The sequence below is a fragment of the Panthera pardus genome, unplaced genomic scaffold (assembly GCF_024362965.1).
Source record: "Panthera pardus isolate Hobbes unplaced genomic scaffold, ASM2436296v1 HiC_scaffold_3, whole genome shotgun sequence".
In the NCBI taxonomy this organism is placed as follows: Eukaryota; Metazoa; Chordata; class Mammalia; order Carnivora; family Felidae; genus Panthera; species Panthera pardus.
The window spans coordinates 48,885,113-48,900,811 of NW_026526876.1; the positions used below are offsets into that span (position 1 = coordinate 48,885,113).

At 38.6% G+C, this 15,699-nt stretch overlaps 1 protein-coding gene across 2 annotated transcripts in view; it reads left to right on the plus strand.

Moving 5' to 3' along the window:
* USP32 (ubiquitin specific peptidase 32) overlaps window positions 1-15,699 on the plus strand; it is a 245,370-nt gene that overhangs the window by 139,984 nt on the left and 89,687 nt on the right. For both annotated transcript variants that reach the window (XM_019431063.2, XM_019431064.2), the window contains exon 6: window positions 14,790-14,921. In XM_019431063.2, coding sequence (XP_019286608.1) covers window positions 14,790-14,921 — 132 coding nt within the window. The remainder of the gene's footprint in view (window positions 1-14,789; window positions 14,922-15,699) is intronic.

A 15,699-nucleotide genomic window follows, 5' to 3' on the forward strand; every position in this document is an offset into this window, starting at 1 on the left:
TATGGGAAGGCAAATGTGTGGAGAAACTAATGGTAGGGCTGGCTAGTAAGGTTTGTTATATAGATTCATTTATCAGGTACAATCTCCAGGTTGATAAGGGTCTAGAGTAGTCTCTGGTGATTACTTCTGTCTTTCTGGTAGAGGAGCGGGAAGACACCTTTACAAATTAGGCAAAAGGTAGGGGGAGTTTGCAGAGAGCTTTTCTTTTATCTGCTTCTTCTCAATTGCCTTCAACTCAATATAATTTTTATGCCAAGTAGGATATTTGGGGTGGCATATTGGTCTACCCTTTAGGATTACATGAGATAATACCGTTTCTAAAGGACTCAGCTTGGTGCCTGTTGTGGAATGGGTGCTTTACAATGAATATGTAACCTCTTTTATCATTGGACACTTGGCTTGCAAATATCAGTGAGCTTTACCCATTATCTCTAGAGAGTTATTGTTTTGGAAGCAAGCAGTTTCATAACAGAGGGTTGTAGATCTGTACACAAATCAACTTGTCCACGTCTCAGTTGCAATGGGCTTCAGCAAATAGCTTCTTTCTTCATGGGGCTTATATGAAAACATTATCATAAAGTCAGAATTACTGCTAAATTTCATTTAGAAATTCTGACATGGTAGGTTTTCATTCTGATGGCTATGATTTATCATATTACCTATACATTCTCAGTTTCTGGCTAAGCAATTCACCACTAAATTCTTTGCAGGCTCTTCCATTCAAAGGATATTTGGTACATTAAACTTTTCAAATAATGTGTCCTGAATGTGGAAACTTAGGATAAAAAAATAATGTTATTAACTGATTTATAAGTAGACAGAAAATATTTATTTTAAAGCATCAGTGACTACATTTAAATTTGTGTAATGAGCCAAGATATCTAGGAAACAAAAAGGAATTACAATTTTTCACTTGTAAGTAACATTTATATTAGAATGCAGATGCCTTTTATTTTTCACATACAATTATAAAGTAAAATTTAAAGTCATAGTAAGTTGAACACACTGCCATATTTAATCAGATGTTCTCTTTTATTTAAATCACAAGTGAAACTGGGGAATCTATTTGTATTCAATACAGAGTTAGAGTAAGATTTTAGATTTTGTCATGGCAGGTACATTTTTCAGAACTGCAAATTCCAGATTATTGTTACCTTATTATTATTTTTTTTTAATTTTATTTATTTGAGAGTGAGTGTGTGTGCATGTGTGAGTAGGGAGGGGCAGAGAGAGATGGAGAGAGAGAATCCCAAGCTGGAGATTAACTCCAGGAAAGCTGCTCACGGCACAGAGCCTAACACAGGGTTCATCCCAGGAACCAAGAGATCCATGACCTGAGTTGAAATTAAGAGTTGGACACTTAACCCACTGAGACACCCAGGTGCCTCCGTATCTTTTTTAAGCTTAAGAAATTGAATTATGGGGCACCTGGTTGGCTCAGTGGGTTAAGTGGCTGACTAGCTCAGGTCATGATCTCGCATTTTGTGGGTTCAAGCTCTGCATCGGTTTCTGGGCTGACAGCTCAGAGCCTGGAGCCTGCTTCGGATTCTGTGTCTCCCTCTTTCTCTCTGCCCCTCCCCTGCTTATGCTCTGTCTCTCTCTCTCTCTCTCTCTCTCTCTCTCTCTCTCTCTCTTAAAAATAAACATTAAAAAAATTTTTTTAAAGAAAAAAAGAAATTGAATTAGAACATTAGCCCAGAGTTCAAGTTTTTAATATTTGAGTAGATCTTAATCAAATTTTTATCAGAGCTGTTGTGTTTTTCTCTCATAATTTGCTATTTAAATACCTAAGATTAGACCTGAAGAGGATCAAGAGAGTGGAGTGGAAAGATTCTGAGCTTACCTCCTCTCATAGATACACTAAAACTACAACTACATATAGAACTACTCTTTCTCAGAACAACCTGAAGACTAGCAGAACAGCTATTCCACAACTAAAGGTATAAAGAAAAAGCCACATGGAGATAGGTAGGAGGGGAGCAGAGATGTGTAGTTAGGACTAATACCCCCAGTGTGGTGACCCTTAAACAGAAGGGATGTCACAAACACAGAAGTCCTCCCTGAAGAGCAAGGGGTTTCAAGCATAACATTGGACATTCCCAGCCTGGGGACCTGCACTGGGAAGATGAGCTCCCACAAAGCCTGGATTTGAAACAGCAGAGCCTAACTCCAGGAAAGCTGTTGAGCTATAGGAAACCCATTGAGCTCTAGGAAACCTGAGACTCTGCTCTTAAAAGTAGACTGTGCACAAATCCATCCACTCCAAGAGCACAGAGGCAGGGGTTTGAAGTCCCCAGGGTCATATGTAAAGGAGATTTATTCGTTAGTTTTAGTGCATGTGCTGAAGGGGCAGGGATTTGAAGGAACTTTCTCCTGGAACAGAAACACAGGCGGTTGCCATTTTTCTTACTCTTACTTAGTTGGCCTAGTGCTGGTAGGTGCCATTTCTGATACTTTACATCTGCCTTGCTAGCACCACTCACCCTGCCTCAATATCCTTCCATCCCTAACTCTCTCTCCCAAACAGGTGACTCTTCAAAGCGGCTTCTGCTCCACCGTATCTGTCTGGTAGGTGACCTCAGCTGGGTCTAGTACTCCTCCAAATGGCTTCCACTCCACAGCACCCATTGGGTGGCCTCCACCAGAACCAGGGACCCCAAAGCAGCTCCCACCATGCTGCATCCAGTGGGTGGCTTTGGCCTGGACCAGCAGCCTCCCAAACTGGCTCCAGCCTCAGCAGGGCAGCCAAACCTTACCAATGTGCCTGTAGTAACTGCATCGGGGCATCTAAGCCGGTCATGCTAGGGACAGCTCCACTTATCAATGCACTTCCAGCAGTCACAGCCCCGCGTAATAGAAATGCACACACAGCCCACCCAGGGGATACCCTTGGAGCTCCTGGTTTTGGTGGCTAGGGGGACTGTGCTTCTGGGCCCCACAGGACATGTTCTACATAAAGCCACTCTTTGAAGACTGGGAGATGTGTGGGGCACCTGGGTGGTTCAGTCGGTTAAGCATCTGACTCAATTTCGGCTCAGGTCCTGATCTCACAGTTTATGAGTTTGAGCCCCGCGTTGGGCTTCTCATTGACAGTGTGGAGCCTGCTTGGGATTCTCTCTCTGCCCCTCCCCCACTCGCATTCTTTCTCTCTCTTTCTCAAAATAAATAAACTTAAAAAAAAAAAAAAAAAGAAGACTGGGAGATGTGGTTGATCTACCTAATACATGGAAACAAACAGGCAGGATGAGGAGACACAGGAATATGTTCCAAATGAAAAAAACAAGATAAAACCTCAGAAAAAGAACTAAATGAAACAGAGATAAGCTGGCAATCTACCTGATAAAAAACTTGAAGGTTATGGTCCTCAAGATGCTCACCTAGGGGCATCTGGGTGGCTCAGTTGTCTGACTTTGGCTCAGGTCATGATCTCAAGGATCATGAGTTGAAGCCCTGCGTCGGGCTCTGTGTTGACAACTCAGAGCCTGGACCCTGCTTCATATTCTGTGTTTTCCTCTCTCTCTCTGCCCCTTCCTTTCTCTCTCTCTCTCAAAAATAAATAAACACACAAAAAAAACTAAAGATGCTCATCGAAAGATGCTCAGGAGAAGAATGAATAAACAGTGAAAACATCAACAGAGATAGAAAATAATTTTAAAAAAGAACCAATCAGAAGTAAAGAATACAGTAACTGAAATGAAAAATAGACTAGAGGGAATCAACAGATTAATGATGCAGAAGAATGGATCAGCAGTCTAGAAGACAGAGTGGTAGAAAGCACTCAAGCTGAACAGCAAAAAGAAAAAAGAATTATTAAAAATGAGGATAGTTTAAGGGATCTCTGGGATGTCAGGCATATTAACATGTGCATTATGAGGGTCTCTAAAGAAGAATACGGAGAAAGTGGGGTAGATAACATATGTGAAGAAATAATAGCTGAAAATTTCCCTAATCTGGGGAAGGAAACAGACACCCAGGTTCAGGGATCACAGAGTTTTCCAAACAAGGTGAACCCAAAGAGATCCACATGAAGAAACATAGTAATTAAAATGTTAGAAATTAAAGATAAAAGAGAAACTTCAAAGTGGTAAGAGCAAATACAAGAGAACCCCCATCAGACCATGAGCTGATCTTTCAGCAGAAACTTTGCAGGCCAAGAGGGAGTGGCATGTTATATTCAAAGTGCTGTAAGGAAAAAACCCTACAACTAAGAATACTCTATCTGCAAGGTTATCGCTCAGAATTGAAGGAGAGATAGTTTCCCAGACAAACAAAAGTTAAAGGAGTTTAGCACCATTAAACTGGCCTTGTAAGAAATAGTAAAGGGACTTCTCTCAGTGAAAAAGAAAAGGCCATGGCTAGAGGTAAGAAAATTATGAAACAGAAAAATCTGTTTGTAAAAGCAAACATACAGTAAAGGTAGGGGATCAACCACTTGTAATGCTAGTATGAAGGTTAAAAGACAAAGTAGTAAAGTCTACTATTTCTGTAATAATTAAGGGATACACAGAATAAAAAGTAAAATATAGTGTTAAAAACATATGAAGTAGATGGTAAAAATGTAGTGTTTTTAGAATGTGTTTGAGCTTAAGTGACCACAGACTTAAAATAGACTGCTGTAGGGGCGCCTGGGTGGCGCAGTCGGTTAAGCGTCCGACTTCAGCCAGGTCACAGTCTCGCGGTCCGTGAGTTCGAGCCCCGTGTCAGGCTCTGGGCTGATGGCTCGGAGCCTGGAGCCTGTTTCCGATTCTGTGTCTCCCTCTCTCTCTGCCCCTCCCCCGTTCAAGCTCTGTCTCTCTCTGTCCCAAAAATAAATTAAAAGAAAACGTTGAAAAAAAAAAAAAAAAGAAAAAAAAATAGACTGCTGTATATATAGGGTATTATATATGAACCTCACGTTAACCACAAACCAAAAACTAATAGATACCCACAAAAAATAAAGAGAAAGGAATCTAAACATAATACTAAAGAAGGTCTTAACAGTTTTTAGAGTACGGATCTTCTATCTACTTGACTAAATTTATTCCTAGGTATTTCATTCTCTTTGATGCAATTGTAAACAGGACTGTTTTCTTAATTTCTCTTTATGAGAGTTCTAATTAGTGTAGATTGAGCACTTACTAAAGAAGGCACTATGTGCACTCTGTATATCCTCTCATTTAATCCTTGTGCCCTCTCTGAGGTTCATTTTATTCATATTCTAAAACTAAGGAAACTAAGACTATGAGAAGTTAAAGAAACTTTCTCAAGATCAGATGGCTACTAGGTGCCAAAATTGAGATGAAGGCAGTTTATGGACACACAGTCATTTTATTCTTCAATCTTTTATGAGTAACTTGTTAATTGAGATAGAAGGAGTTGTGGTTGTGGTGCACCATTTTCTTCAGACTCACTTCAGACAATCTTGCAGATTCACTTTTCCAATTTCCTTTTTTTCCCCCCTTGGGATACTTAGAAATGAATTGGGCAGTAGAAGAACTATGATTTAAGAACTATGTTTTAAAAATGAATTGAGGGGTGCCTGGGTGTCTCAGTCGGTTGAGCATCTGACTCAATGATTTCAGCGCAGGTCATGATCTCATAGCTGGTGGTAGGATTGAGCTCCAAGCTGGATGTGAAGACTTCTTGGGATTCTCTCTCTATCTCTATCCTTCTGCCCCTCCCCTGCTTGTGTGTGCACACTCTCTCTCTCTCTCTCTCAAAAACTAACAAGATAAAAATGAATTGAGAGTTATTTTCTTTAATATTGATATTTTCATATAATTTAGCCATATTTTTGGAAGAAAATATTTGTGCCTATTCTTTCGTGTAAATGTGTCTCTAAATAAACTAAGAAAGAACTTTTGGAATTTCCTTAAAATGTATCATAAGAATGAATAAGCCTGATGAATAACTCAGATTTTTTAGTAGTGGATTTGAGGTAATTAATGTAGTATTTTGGGCTAATTTTGAATGCATTTTGATTATTCTTTTGATGTCTAATTTAAATTTATATTGTTTCTATTTTAGCATTTATTATCTCAATTAAAAATATGTGTGTTATTATATTCCCTTGCAACATTTTAGCTGGCATTGCTGGCACCTTCTTTCAATAAGAGAAAAAGTATGTCAATGATTCTTTGACCATAAACCCCTAGTAAATCTCCATGTCCCTTTTTCATTATCCTCTTATCGGTTGTACAAGATGTAAGGATTACAGCCATTTTAAGTAGATCTCAGAAGGTCGTTGCATTTGTGAACAGGTTGCTTCCTCAACAGTGTTCAAGAAATGTGTTACTGTTTGAAAACGCTTGGATGTTTTGCCAGTTTTTTGTTTGTTTGTTTTTAATGAGAACCCATTTCTGGCATTAAAGAGCTATTTCTGCAGCTGGAACCTCTGGTAAGATGGGACTTGATTAGGATGGCCCAAGTGTAGGCCAGGAATTATTTAGAATGTTGGGAGTATGGTGTGCTGCTGTTGTGAACCAGAAAAAAATTATACTTTTAGATGGGTGATAGATTCATTCGTATTTAGCTAGTAAAATATAAGTTCTGATATTGATCTATGAGTTGCAAGTAGAGTAATTATTATTGCAGTCATTACCTCTAACTTCTTTAAGTGAAAATAAAGTTAGTTCCCTTCCCTCTTCCCAGCACTTCAGTTGCCAGTTAATGTAATAATATATATAATTTATTTTAGCCTGCTTTTGGCAAATATTTGATGATGAATTGCATGCAGTCTATAACCAAAATATGAACAGATCACATAAGCGTAAGAGGGAACTGTAAAGCATGGTTTTAATTGGTGACCATGACGATCTGATCTTTTTTTTTTCTTTTAAATATATTCAACACATCTTTCCACATTTTTTTTTCTAAGTTTTTTTTTTTTTTTTTTTAGCCTTTATTCATTTTTGAGAGACATAGAGTGAGCAGGGGTGGGGCAGACACAGAGGGAGACACAGGATCCAACGTAGGCTCCAGGCTCTGAGCTGTCAGCACAGAGCCTGATGCGGGGCTCCAACCCATGAACCATGAGATCATAACCTGAGCTGAAGTCTGATGCTTAACTGAGCCACCCAGGCGCCCCTCCGCATTTCTCCTTTAGCAAAGAAATTGTGCTTTTTAAGGAGATTTATAAACAGTTATCAAAGGTAAAAAATTTTGAGAGTCAAGTCAGTGTGATTTGTGTGTGTTTCTAATTTAGTGTATTGTATAAACACTAATTAATCAGAAGTACTTGTTGAGCATATGGTCAGTACCTAGAAGTATTCAAATGAGAACATAGTTTCTGTCAAGGCTACTGTCTTCCTTGTTTTGTTTCAGGGTCAGATTTTTTATATGTAGATCTACTACTTAGAAGAAAGTTTAGAATTTGAGAAAGCAGTTTCTCTGCAGGAACAAAAAGGTTTCTTTTTCTTTCATACATTGTAAATGAAGTGACCAGGTATCTTATTTTGGAAAAGGAAACAGTAGTGCTATCTCAGTTTATATATCAGACTCCTGTGATTACTCTCCTTACTAACTTTTTTTAATGTTTATTTATTTTTGAGAGAGAGAGTACAAGCGGGGGTGGGGGGTGGACAGAGAGAGAGGGAGACACAGAATCTGAAGCAGGCTTCAGGCCCTGAGCTGTCAGCACAGAGCCCGACTCTGGACTCGAAACTATGAACCATGAGATCATGACCTGAGCCAAAGTCGAATGCTCAACTGACTGAGCCACTTGGGAACCCCTAAATATTCCTTTTTAGTAAATTCAGTTATATAGGTATTTGATAGATACCTCTGTTTTAAAAAAAATGAAAACTATGTACTTATGTAGAAGTTTTGCATATTTTTAAAATTTAGTTTTAGTTTCAAAATTATTGGACCTTTGCAAAGGTGGATTCATCAGGAGGTTACAGTGTCAATGAATGTAGTATATTTGATATTTAGTTACAAAAGAGAATCTATGACAGTGTGTACTCTTGTATGAAAATTTTATCTTTTTTGTATCATAATCTTCCTTGATGATTTTTCTGTAAAATTTTAAAAATGAACTTAGCCCATTATTTAAAACTATGAACAATGATTTTGTGTAATTTGACAAAAACAAGTAATCTTGTTCCTCAGTGTATAGTTACTTTTAATAATTAATAAGTAATTAGTTCTTTTTAAATGCCAAAGTGTAGGGTAACTTCATTGTCACTCTTAGAATTCCTGTTCATAGATTTTATGGATCATTAAGAGGACTATTCTGGAGATAGCAAAGTTAAGAACTTCCCAAGAGAGCATTCTTCTTTGTAAAATGGGGACAAGTTAGAACCAGTGTACTTGACCCCAGGTACATATTGTCAAGGCCTTTTTTGTTTTTGCCTATGGCAGGTGTGGTCATTTCCATGAGTTTTCTTCTGCTTCAGAGTAAATTACAATACTGGCTTTCTGAATATCTCATTTCTTCCATCTGTTGATGTATAATTACACAAAATTCTATGTTCCTAGTGCAGTGTTATTTTTATATTTTACTTTCAAAAGAATTTTACTCTTAGATCTTTTAAGTAACAACCTCTTTTTTTTTTAGGTTTTAGGCATAGCATCAGGGCAGTATAATGAGTAGGGGGGGCTCCTGGTTCACTCAGTCATTTATGTGTTCACCTTTGGCTCAGGCCATGATCTCAAGGTTCGTGAGTTTGAGCCCCACATTGGGCTCCACATTTTCAGTGTGGATTCTACTTGGGATTCCCTCTCTCCCTCTTTCTTCCCCTTCCCCACTTGGCTTTGCTCCCTCTCTCTGTATCAAAATGGATAAATAAACTTAAAAAAAAAAAAAGAATGGAGGTAGGAAAGGAAAATAGATATTAGCTTTAAGTCCAGAGAGCCCCTTGGAAGTCAAGTAAAAGGAATATAATTTCTTTTAGGGGTGCCTGGGTGGCTCAGTCGGCTGAGCGTCCGACTTTGGCTCAGGTCATGATCTCACGGTTTGTGAGTTAGAGCCCCGCGTCGGGCTTCGGATTCTGTGTCTCCCTCTCGCTCTGCCCCTCCCCTACTCACACTCTGTCTCTCCCTCTCTCTCAAAATAAACAAACAAACAAACATTAAAAAATAAGTAAAATAAAATTTCGTGAAGTGGGGCGCCTGGGTGGCTCAGTTGGTTAAGCGTCCGACTTCAGCTCAGGTCAAAATCTTGCAGTTGGTAGGTTTGAGCCCCGCATCTAGCTCTGTGCTGAAGCTCAGGGCCTGGAGCCTCCTTTGGATTCTGTGTCTCCCTCTCTCTCTTTCTACCCCTTCCCCACTCATGCTCTGTGTCTCTCTCCCTCTCTCTAAAAATAAATAAACGTTAAAAAAAAAGTTTTATAGGGGGACACCTGGGTGGCTCAGTAGGTTGAGTATCCGACTTCGGCTCAGGTCATAAACTAATGACTCATGAATTCAAGCCCCACTTTCAGGCTCGGTGCAGAGCCTGGAGCCTGCTTTGGATTCTGTGTCTTCCTTTTCTCTCTTCCCTTTCTCTCTGCCCCTCCCCTGCTTGTTCTTGCTCTCTCTTGCTCTCTCTCTCTCTTAAAATTAAATAAACATTAAAAAAAAAAACCCATAGTTCTCACAATGACATAATCTGACCATTTTTTCTTTGATTTTATCTCCTACTACTCTCTTATTATTCTCCCCTTCATTAACTCCATTTCAGCCACTCTGATCTTCTTTGTTTTCCTTGAGCTTGCTAAGCAAGCTTTCATCTTGAGGCCTTCCTTGTTCTCTAGAAAGTTTTTTCTCTGTGATTTGTCCCCTTGCCTCCTTCAGATCTCTACTCTTATACCACCCTCACAGTGTGATCTTACACCCTGTTTAACTCCATGGTATGCCTCTATCAAGGCCCTGTTGGGCCATGGTATGCTTCTTCATTTATTCAGATCTGTAATATTAGTTACAAAGTGTTCTTCATAAAAGTTTCATTTATATCTTAAAGTTTACTTTTAGATATTTGTTTCTTGTGGGGAATTGCTATTTTTGTGTTTTTTGTATTTTATATTTTCTTACATGCTATTGTTATATAAGAAAAGCATGGATATTTGTATATGTTTTTGTATCCTTATAGATTTTTAAACCCAATTATAATTTGTAAAAAACTGAGTTTTTTGATATGCATTCTGCTTTACACAAAGAATAACCTTGCTTCTTCTTTTCTAATATTGTACTTTCATATTTATATCTTATTGCACTGGTGAGAATTTTCAGATTCATGTTAAATGCTAATTGAAGGGTTCTGCTTTAGGTTGGGAAGTAGAAGGGTATAAAAGACTTTCACTTACGCTGTAATAACATGAAATCACTACATAGACGAAACAATCATACTCTTCTTTAAAGCCATTGCATGCAGGGGCACCTGAGTGGTTCAGTCAGTTAAATGTCCAACTTTGACTCAGGTTACCATTCATGGGTTGGGGCCCTGCATCAGGCTCTGTGCTGACAGCTTGGAGCCTGGAGCCTGCTTCTGTGTCTCCCTCTCAGGCCCTCCCCTGCTGTGTGCATACTTGTCTGTCTGTCTGTCTCTCTCTCTCTCTCTCTCTCTCTCTCAAAAATAAACTAAAAAAAAAAATAATAAAGCCATTGCATACAAAGAAATCTTAGAAAAAAAAAAAAAAGAGGGTGCCCAGTTGGCTCAGTCGATTAAACATCTGACCTTGATTTTACCTCAGGTCACAATCTCAAGGTATGTGAGTTTGAGCCCCACATCGGGCTCTGTGCTGGTGGCAGAGCCTGCTTAGGATTCTGTCCCCTCTCTGCCCCTCACCTGCTTGCTCTCTATAAGTAAATAAAATAAATATTAATAAATAAATGAAAATAAACTTTAAAAAAAAAAAAGAAAAGAAAGTGAAACTCCAGAGAGACAAAGCCCTTCCTGGGTGATCAAGGGTATATAGGGTGTTTTCAAATCTCAGGCCAGATGCTGAGGTTGGAAGTAAGGCTGGCAGGAGAGTGAGCCTGCCTGAGGACAAGTTGTGCTGGAATGAAGAAAAAGTAGCCAAACTTTTGAGAAACCTGTTTCAGATTTGAATCTGAAGGAACCCTACATACAAAGATAATTTTTGCCACCCAGTTCTCTCAGGTGGAAATCTTGCTGATTGGGGGCAGGCTGAGAAGTGAAAAGAGATCTCTTGATTTTACAGTTTTATGGCCTAACAATTTTAAAATCTCAGACTCTTGAAGGGTCACAGTCTCAAGGCTCTTTGGTCCCTAGGTGCTGTCATTTTGTGTAGTCTCAGTTTTGAAGTCTTGCAGTCATGCACTTTCAAGGTCTAACACAGAGATTGGCAAAACCTTTTCTTAAAAAAGGCAGATAGTAAATATTTCAGACTTGTGGGCCATATATCTGTTTATCACAATTACTCAACTTTGCCATTGTAATACGTTAGCAGCCATAAATTATATATGTTAGTAAATGGTGTGGCTGTGCTTTAATAAAACACTATTTATATGAACATGCATGCAGCCTCCAGGCTGGAGTTTATGGACCCCTAGTTTCAAAAGCTAGCAGTTTCTGGGTTCTCTTGAATAGAAATCTGAACTCAGTTTTCAAAGCATTTGAACTGAAGAAAAACTTAGTCTAACCAAAGCTGCCATCAAGCTCCTATCCAAAATCTTGTATGGTCAGTGATATCCGCCCCATGGAAGTTTAAAGACTGGGCATTTCCTGTTTTCAACATTCCTTTGTATAGATAGATAGATAGATAGATAGATAGATAGATAGATAGATAGATAGATAGATAGATACTGATTGCTATCTGGTGTTCAGTCTGAAGAATACCCTTTAATATTCCTTTTGATGCAGTTCTGCTGTTGATGAATTCTTTGAGCTTTGGTCTGTCCAAAAAGTTCTTCATCCCCCCTCCCCTTTTTTGAAGGATATTTGCATAGGATATAGAATATGAAAATAACAGGTTTTTTTTCTTTCAACATTTTTCCCCCATTGTTTTCTGGCTTTTCTCTTTTTTTCTTTTCTTTTCTTTTCTTTTCTTTTCTTTTCTTTTCTTTTCTTTTCTTTTCTTTCAACTTTTTATTTATTTTGAGTGGGGGAGAGTCAGAAAGAAAAGGAGAGAAAATCCCAAGCAGGTGCTGTCAGCACAGAGCTTGACATGGGGCTCAACCCCATGAACTGTTGAGATTATGACCTGAGCTGAAACTAAGAGTCAGACACTTAACTGACTGAGCCATGCAAGCACCCCTGGCTCCCTTGTTTCTGAAGGGAAATCATTGCTTATCATAGTTCCCTTGTTTGTAGTAGGTTTTGCTTCTGGTTTTTGCTGCTTTAAATTTTTTCTATTAGCAATTTGATTGTGACTTGCCTTGGTTTGGTTTTCTTTGAATTTTTCTTGCACAGAATTTATTGAACTTTGGTATCTGTGGAATTATAGGTTTCATCAAATTTGGGGGAATTTTCAACTGTTTTTAGTTCAGATATTTTCTGCCTTCCCTTTCTGGGACCCCATGCATGTTATGCTGTTTGATACTATAGTTCAGTACGGTTCTAATATTTCAGTTTTTTTCTCTCCTTATGCTTCCATTTGGATAGTTTTTGTTGCTTGGTCTTCATATTCACTGATCTTTCCTTTGTAGTTTTTAAATTGCTATGAAATTCTCTAGTGAATTTTTTATTTCAAATATTTGTATTCATCAAAATAACAGTTGGTGGGCACCTGGGTGACTCAGTCGGTTGAACTTTGGACTCTTGGTTTCACCTCAGGTCATGATCTCACAGTTTCATGAGATCAAGCCCCACATCGGGCTCTGTGCTGCCAGCACGGAGCCTGCTTGTGATTCTCTCTCCCTCTTTGCCCCCACCTCACTTGTGCACATGCACACACATGCAGACTCCGGTGCTCTCTCTCAAAATAAACATATTTTTAAAAAACTATCAGTTGGGGGATGCCTGGGTAGCTTGGTTGGACATCTGACTTCAGCTCTGTCATGATCTCTCGGTACGTGGGTTCGAGCCCTGCCTCGGGCTCTGTGCTGACAGCTCAGAGCCTAGAGCCTGCTTCAGATTCTGTGTCTTCCTATCTCTGCCCCTCCCCTGCTCGCGCTCTGTCTCTCTCTCAAAAATAAATTTAAAAAAACATTTAAAAAATTGTAAAAAATAAGTAGAAAGTATCAGTTGGTGCTTTTTTAGTTCCCCCCCCTTTTCCCCTCAACGTAGTCATGGTTTTCCTTAAATTCTTGAGCTGTTTCCAATAGATGTTTTAAAGCCTTGTCTGCTAATTCCAAATTCTCTGTTATTTCTATAGGTTTTTGTATTGACTAATTTTTTCCTGATTTTGGATCACTTTTTCCTGCTTGTGTCATATTTTTTTGGATGCTAGACATTATGAATGTTATGGCTAAGTGGATTCTTCCTTTAAAAGGAATTTGTTTTCTTTTGATAGGCCGGTAAATTACTTGTGGATCAGCTTGGCATTTTCAAGGATTTTTTTAAAAGCTTTATTAGGGTGGCATGCCTGGGTGACTCAGTCCATTAACTATTTGACTTTGGCTCAGGTCACGATTTCATGGTTCTCGGGTTCAAGCCCAGTGTCGGGCTCTGTGCTCAGAGCCTGGAGCCTGCTTCAGATTGTGTGTCTCCTCTCTCTGCCCCTCCCCTGCTTGTGCTTTGTCTGTCTCTCAAAAATAAATAAACATAAAAAAAAATTTTTTTAAAGCTTTATTAAGTCTGAAGTAGCATTTACTCTAGAGTTTTTTCCCTTCTAATTAAGTGTGACCTTCTTAATCTACTCCCTGTGTTCAGGAAAGTGTCTCTACTCTGGCTAGCCAAAACTTAGGTATCTCCTAGCCCAGCCTCAAATGAATTTCACTATATACATACATAGCTTACTATTCTGCCAAAACTCAACAAGAGTCCTATGCAGATTTCTGGAGCTCTTTCTTTGTATAACTCTTTCCTCTCCAGTATTCTGCTTTGCAAATTTCGGCTATCTTAACCTCCCAGAACTATAACTTCTCTGTTTAACTCAGCGAAATCTCTCACTGCTTAGGTTCCTCCAATCTTGCCAAGGTCTGGAAGGTGATTGCAGGCAAAAAGCCAGGGCACTGGAAGGACTCACTTTGTTTGCTTTCTAAATCTTACTTCTTTGCATGGGGTGGGGGGGCGGGGGTGGCGGGGAACAGCACATGGAAAATGTAACTGTGGTTGGAGCATATCTGTAATTTTTTAGTCTACCTTCTGATGTATGAGGGGTGAAGGACATTCATGTTTTCATGATGCACCTATTATTTATCACATTGTAAATCCTATCCTACCTCATCTGTCATTTATTGACTTTTGTCATTTATAGCATCTTTTTCATATTCTTTTTTATTTATTTAATAAGTATTGAATGTGTAAGTAGTTACCATATTGACAGGATGAATCAGACATGGATCCTGCTGTTAGGATGTTTACAGTGTAACCAGGAGCGAATATGTATATAAAATCTTTAAATCCAAGATAGAAGTTGAAAATTATGAAAAGGGAGTATAGATAAAAGTGGTATAGGAAGCCAAAAAGAAATGTCTCAGTTGTTTATTATTTTACATGTTGGGTTTAAGCAGCCTACTTAATGGGAAATTGTGAACATTTTTTCCTGATTTTTAAAACCACTTTTATATTAATTCAGATTTAATTCTCATGCCATTTTAGATATAACGTATTTGTCTTCCAGAGTTTTGTTTTAGGTAATTATTATTTTTAACAATTGAATCAGAAAATTAGTAAAATATATCCTTGGAAGTTATGTGATCAGGATGAACTAACTGCCCAGAAGAGAAGTCTGAGGTTTTATAATGTTATTTGATTTGACTCTCAGTGGAAGAATCAGACATCATTGATCTGGAGAAACGCTATTGGTTGCTAAAGGCTCAATCCCGGACTGGACGATTTGATTTAGAGACATTTGGCCCATTGGTTTCACCACCCATTCGTCCATCTCTAAGTGAAGGTAGGTCTGTTTTCTACAAATGGCAAACACACCTGAGTCCATCTCTTATTTCTAACCATTACATCCATCTTAACTCTAAAATGCCATAATGTTATAAGTTTGCAAATTTCTTGCAAATAGCATTGTTTAGTGGGAAAAAAATGAAAAGGGGAATGAAGATTGTAGTCTTGAGCTTCCTATTCTACCTGTGTAACCTTTCATAAATCAGGTTAGCTCTCTCTGCACCTGAATATCCTCAAATATAAAATGAGTTGGACTAAGTTAGTCACTGTATTCCAATGAAGTGTCTTAGCCTATGGTGCATGGAATAGGGTGGTGGCCACTGTGTGGGTAAAGCTCCAGGTTTCCACCCATAAGTCCACCTCTTTCTCACCTCAAGTGCCTCTACTATTTTTCTTCTACATAAGAAGGTTCCACTGCTATATCCTTCCCCCTACCAAAAAAGATTTAAAAATTACTAGCCTGGAATATCTCTGAGGTTCTTTCTAGCTCTAAACTTTTCATTGCTATAACTTTTTTTTTAATTAGGAATACAAAGAATAATTGTGGATAATATCATAAAAATCATATTTGGGATCTGAATATTTGGGTTGTGTTCTTCTTAACTTTTCTTACTTTTGGCAAATCACTTAACCCCATCTGAGCTTTAGTTTTCTACTCTTTAAACTAAGGGCACAGAATTCTTGAAATATAGTCTGTGTTCTTCAGATTCCTGGGGTACTTTAGAAGTACTTATTGGGGGAGCCAGGACAGATGGGGATCTGGGCTTTTCCACCTT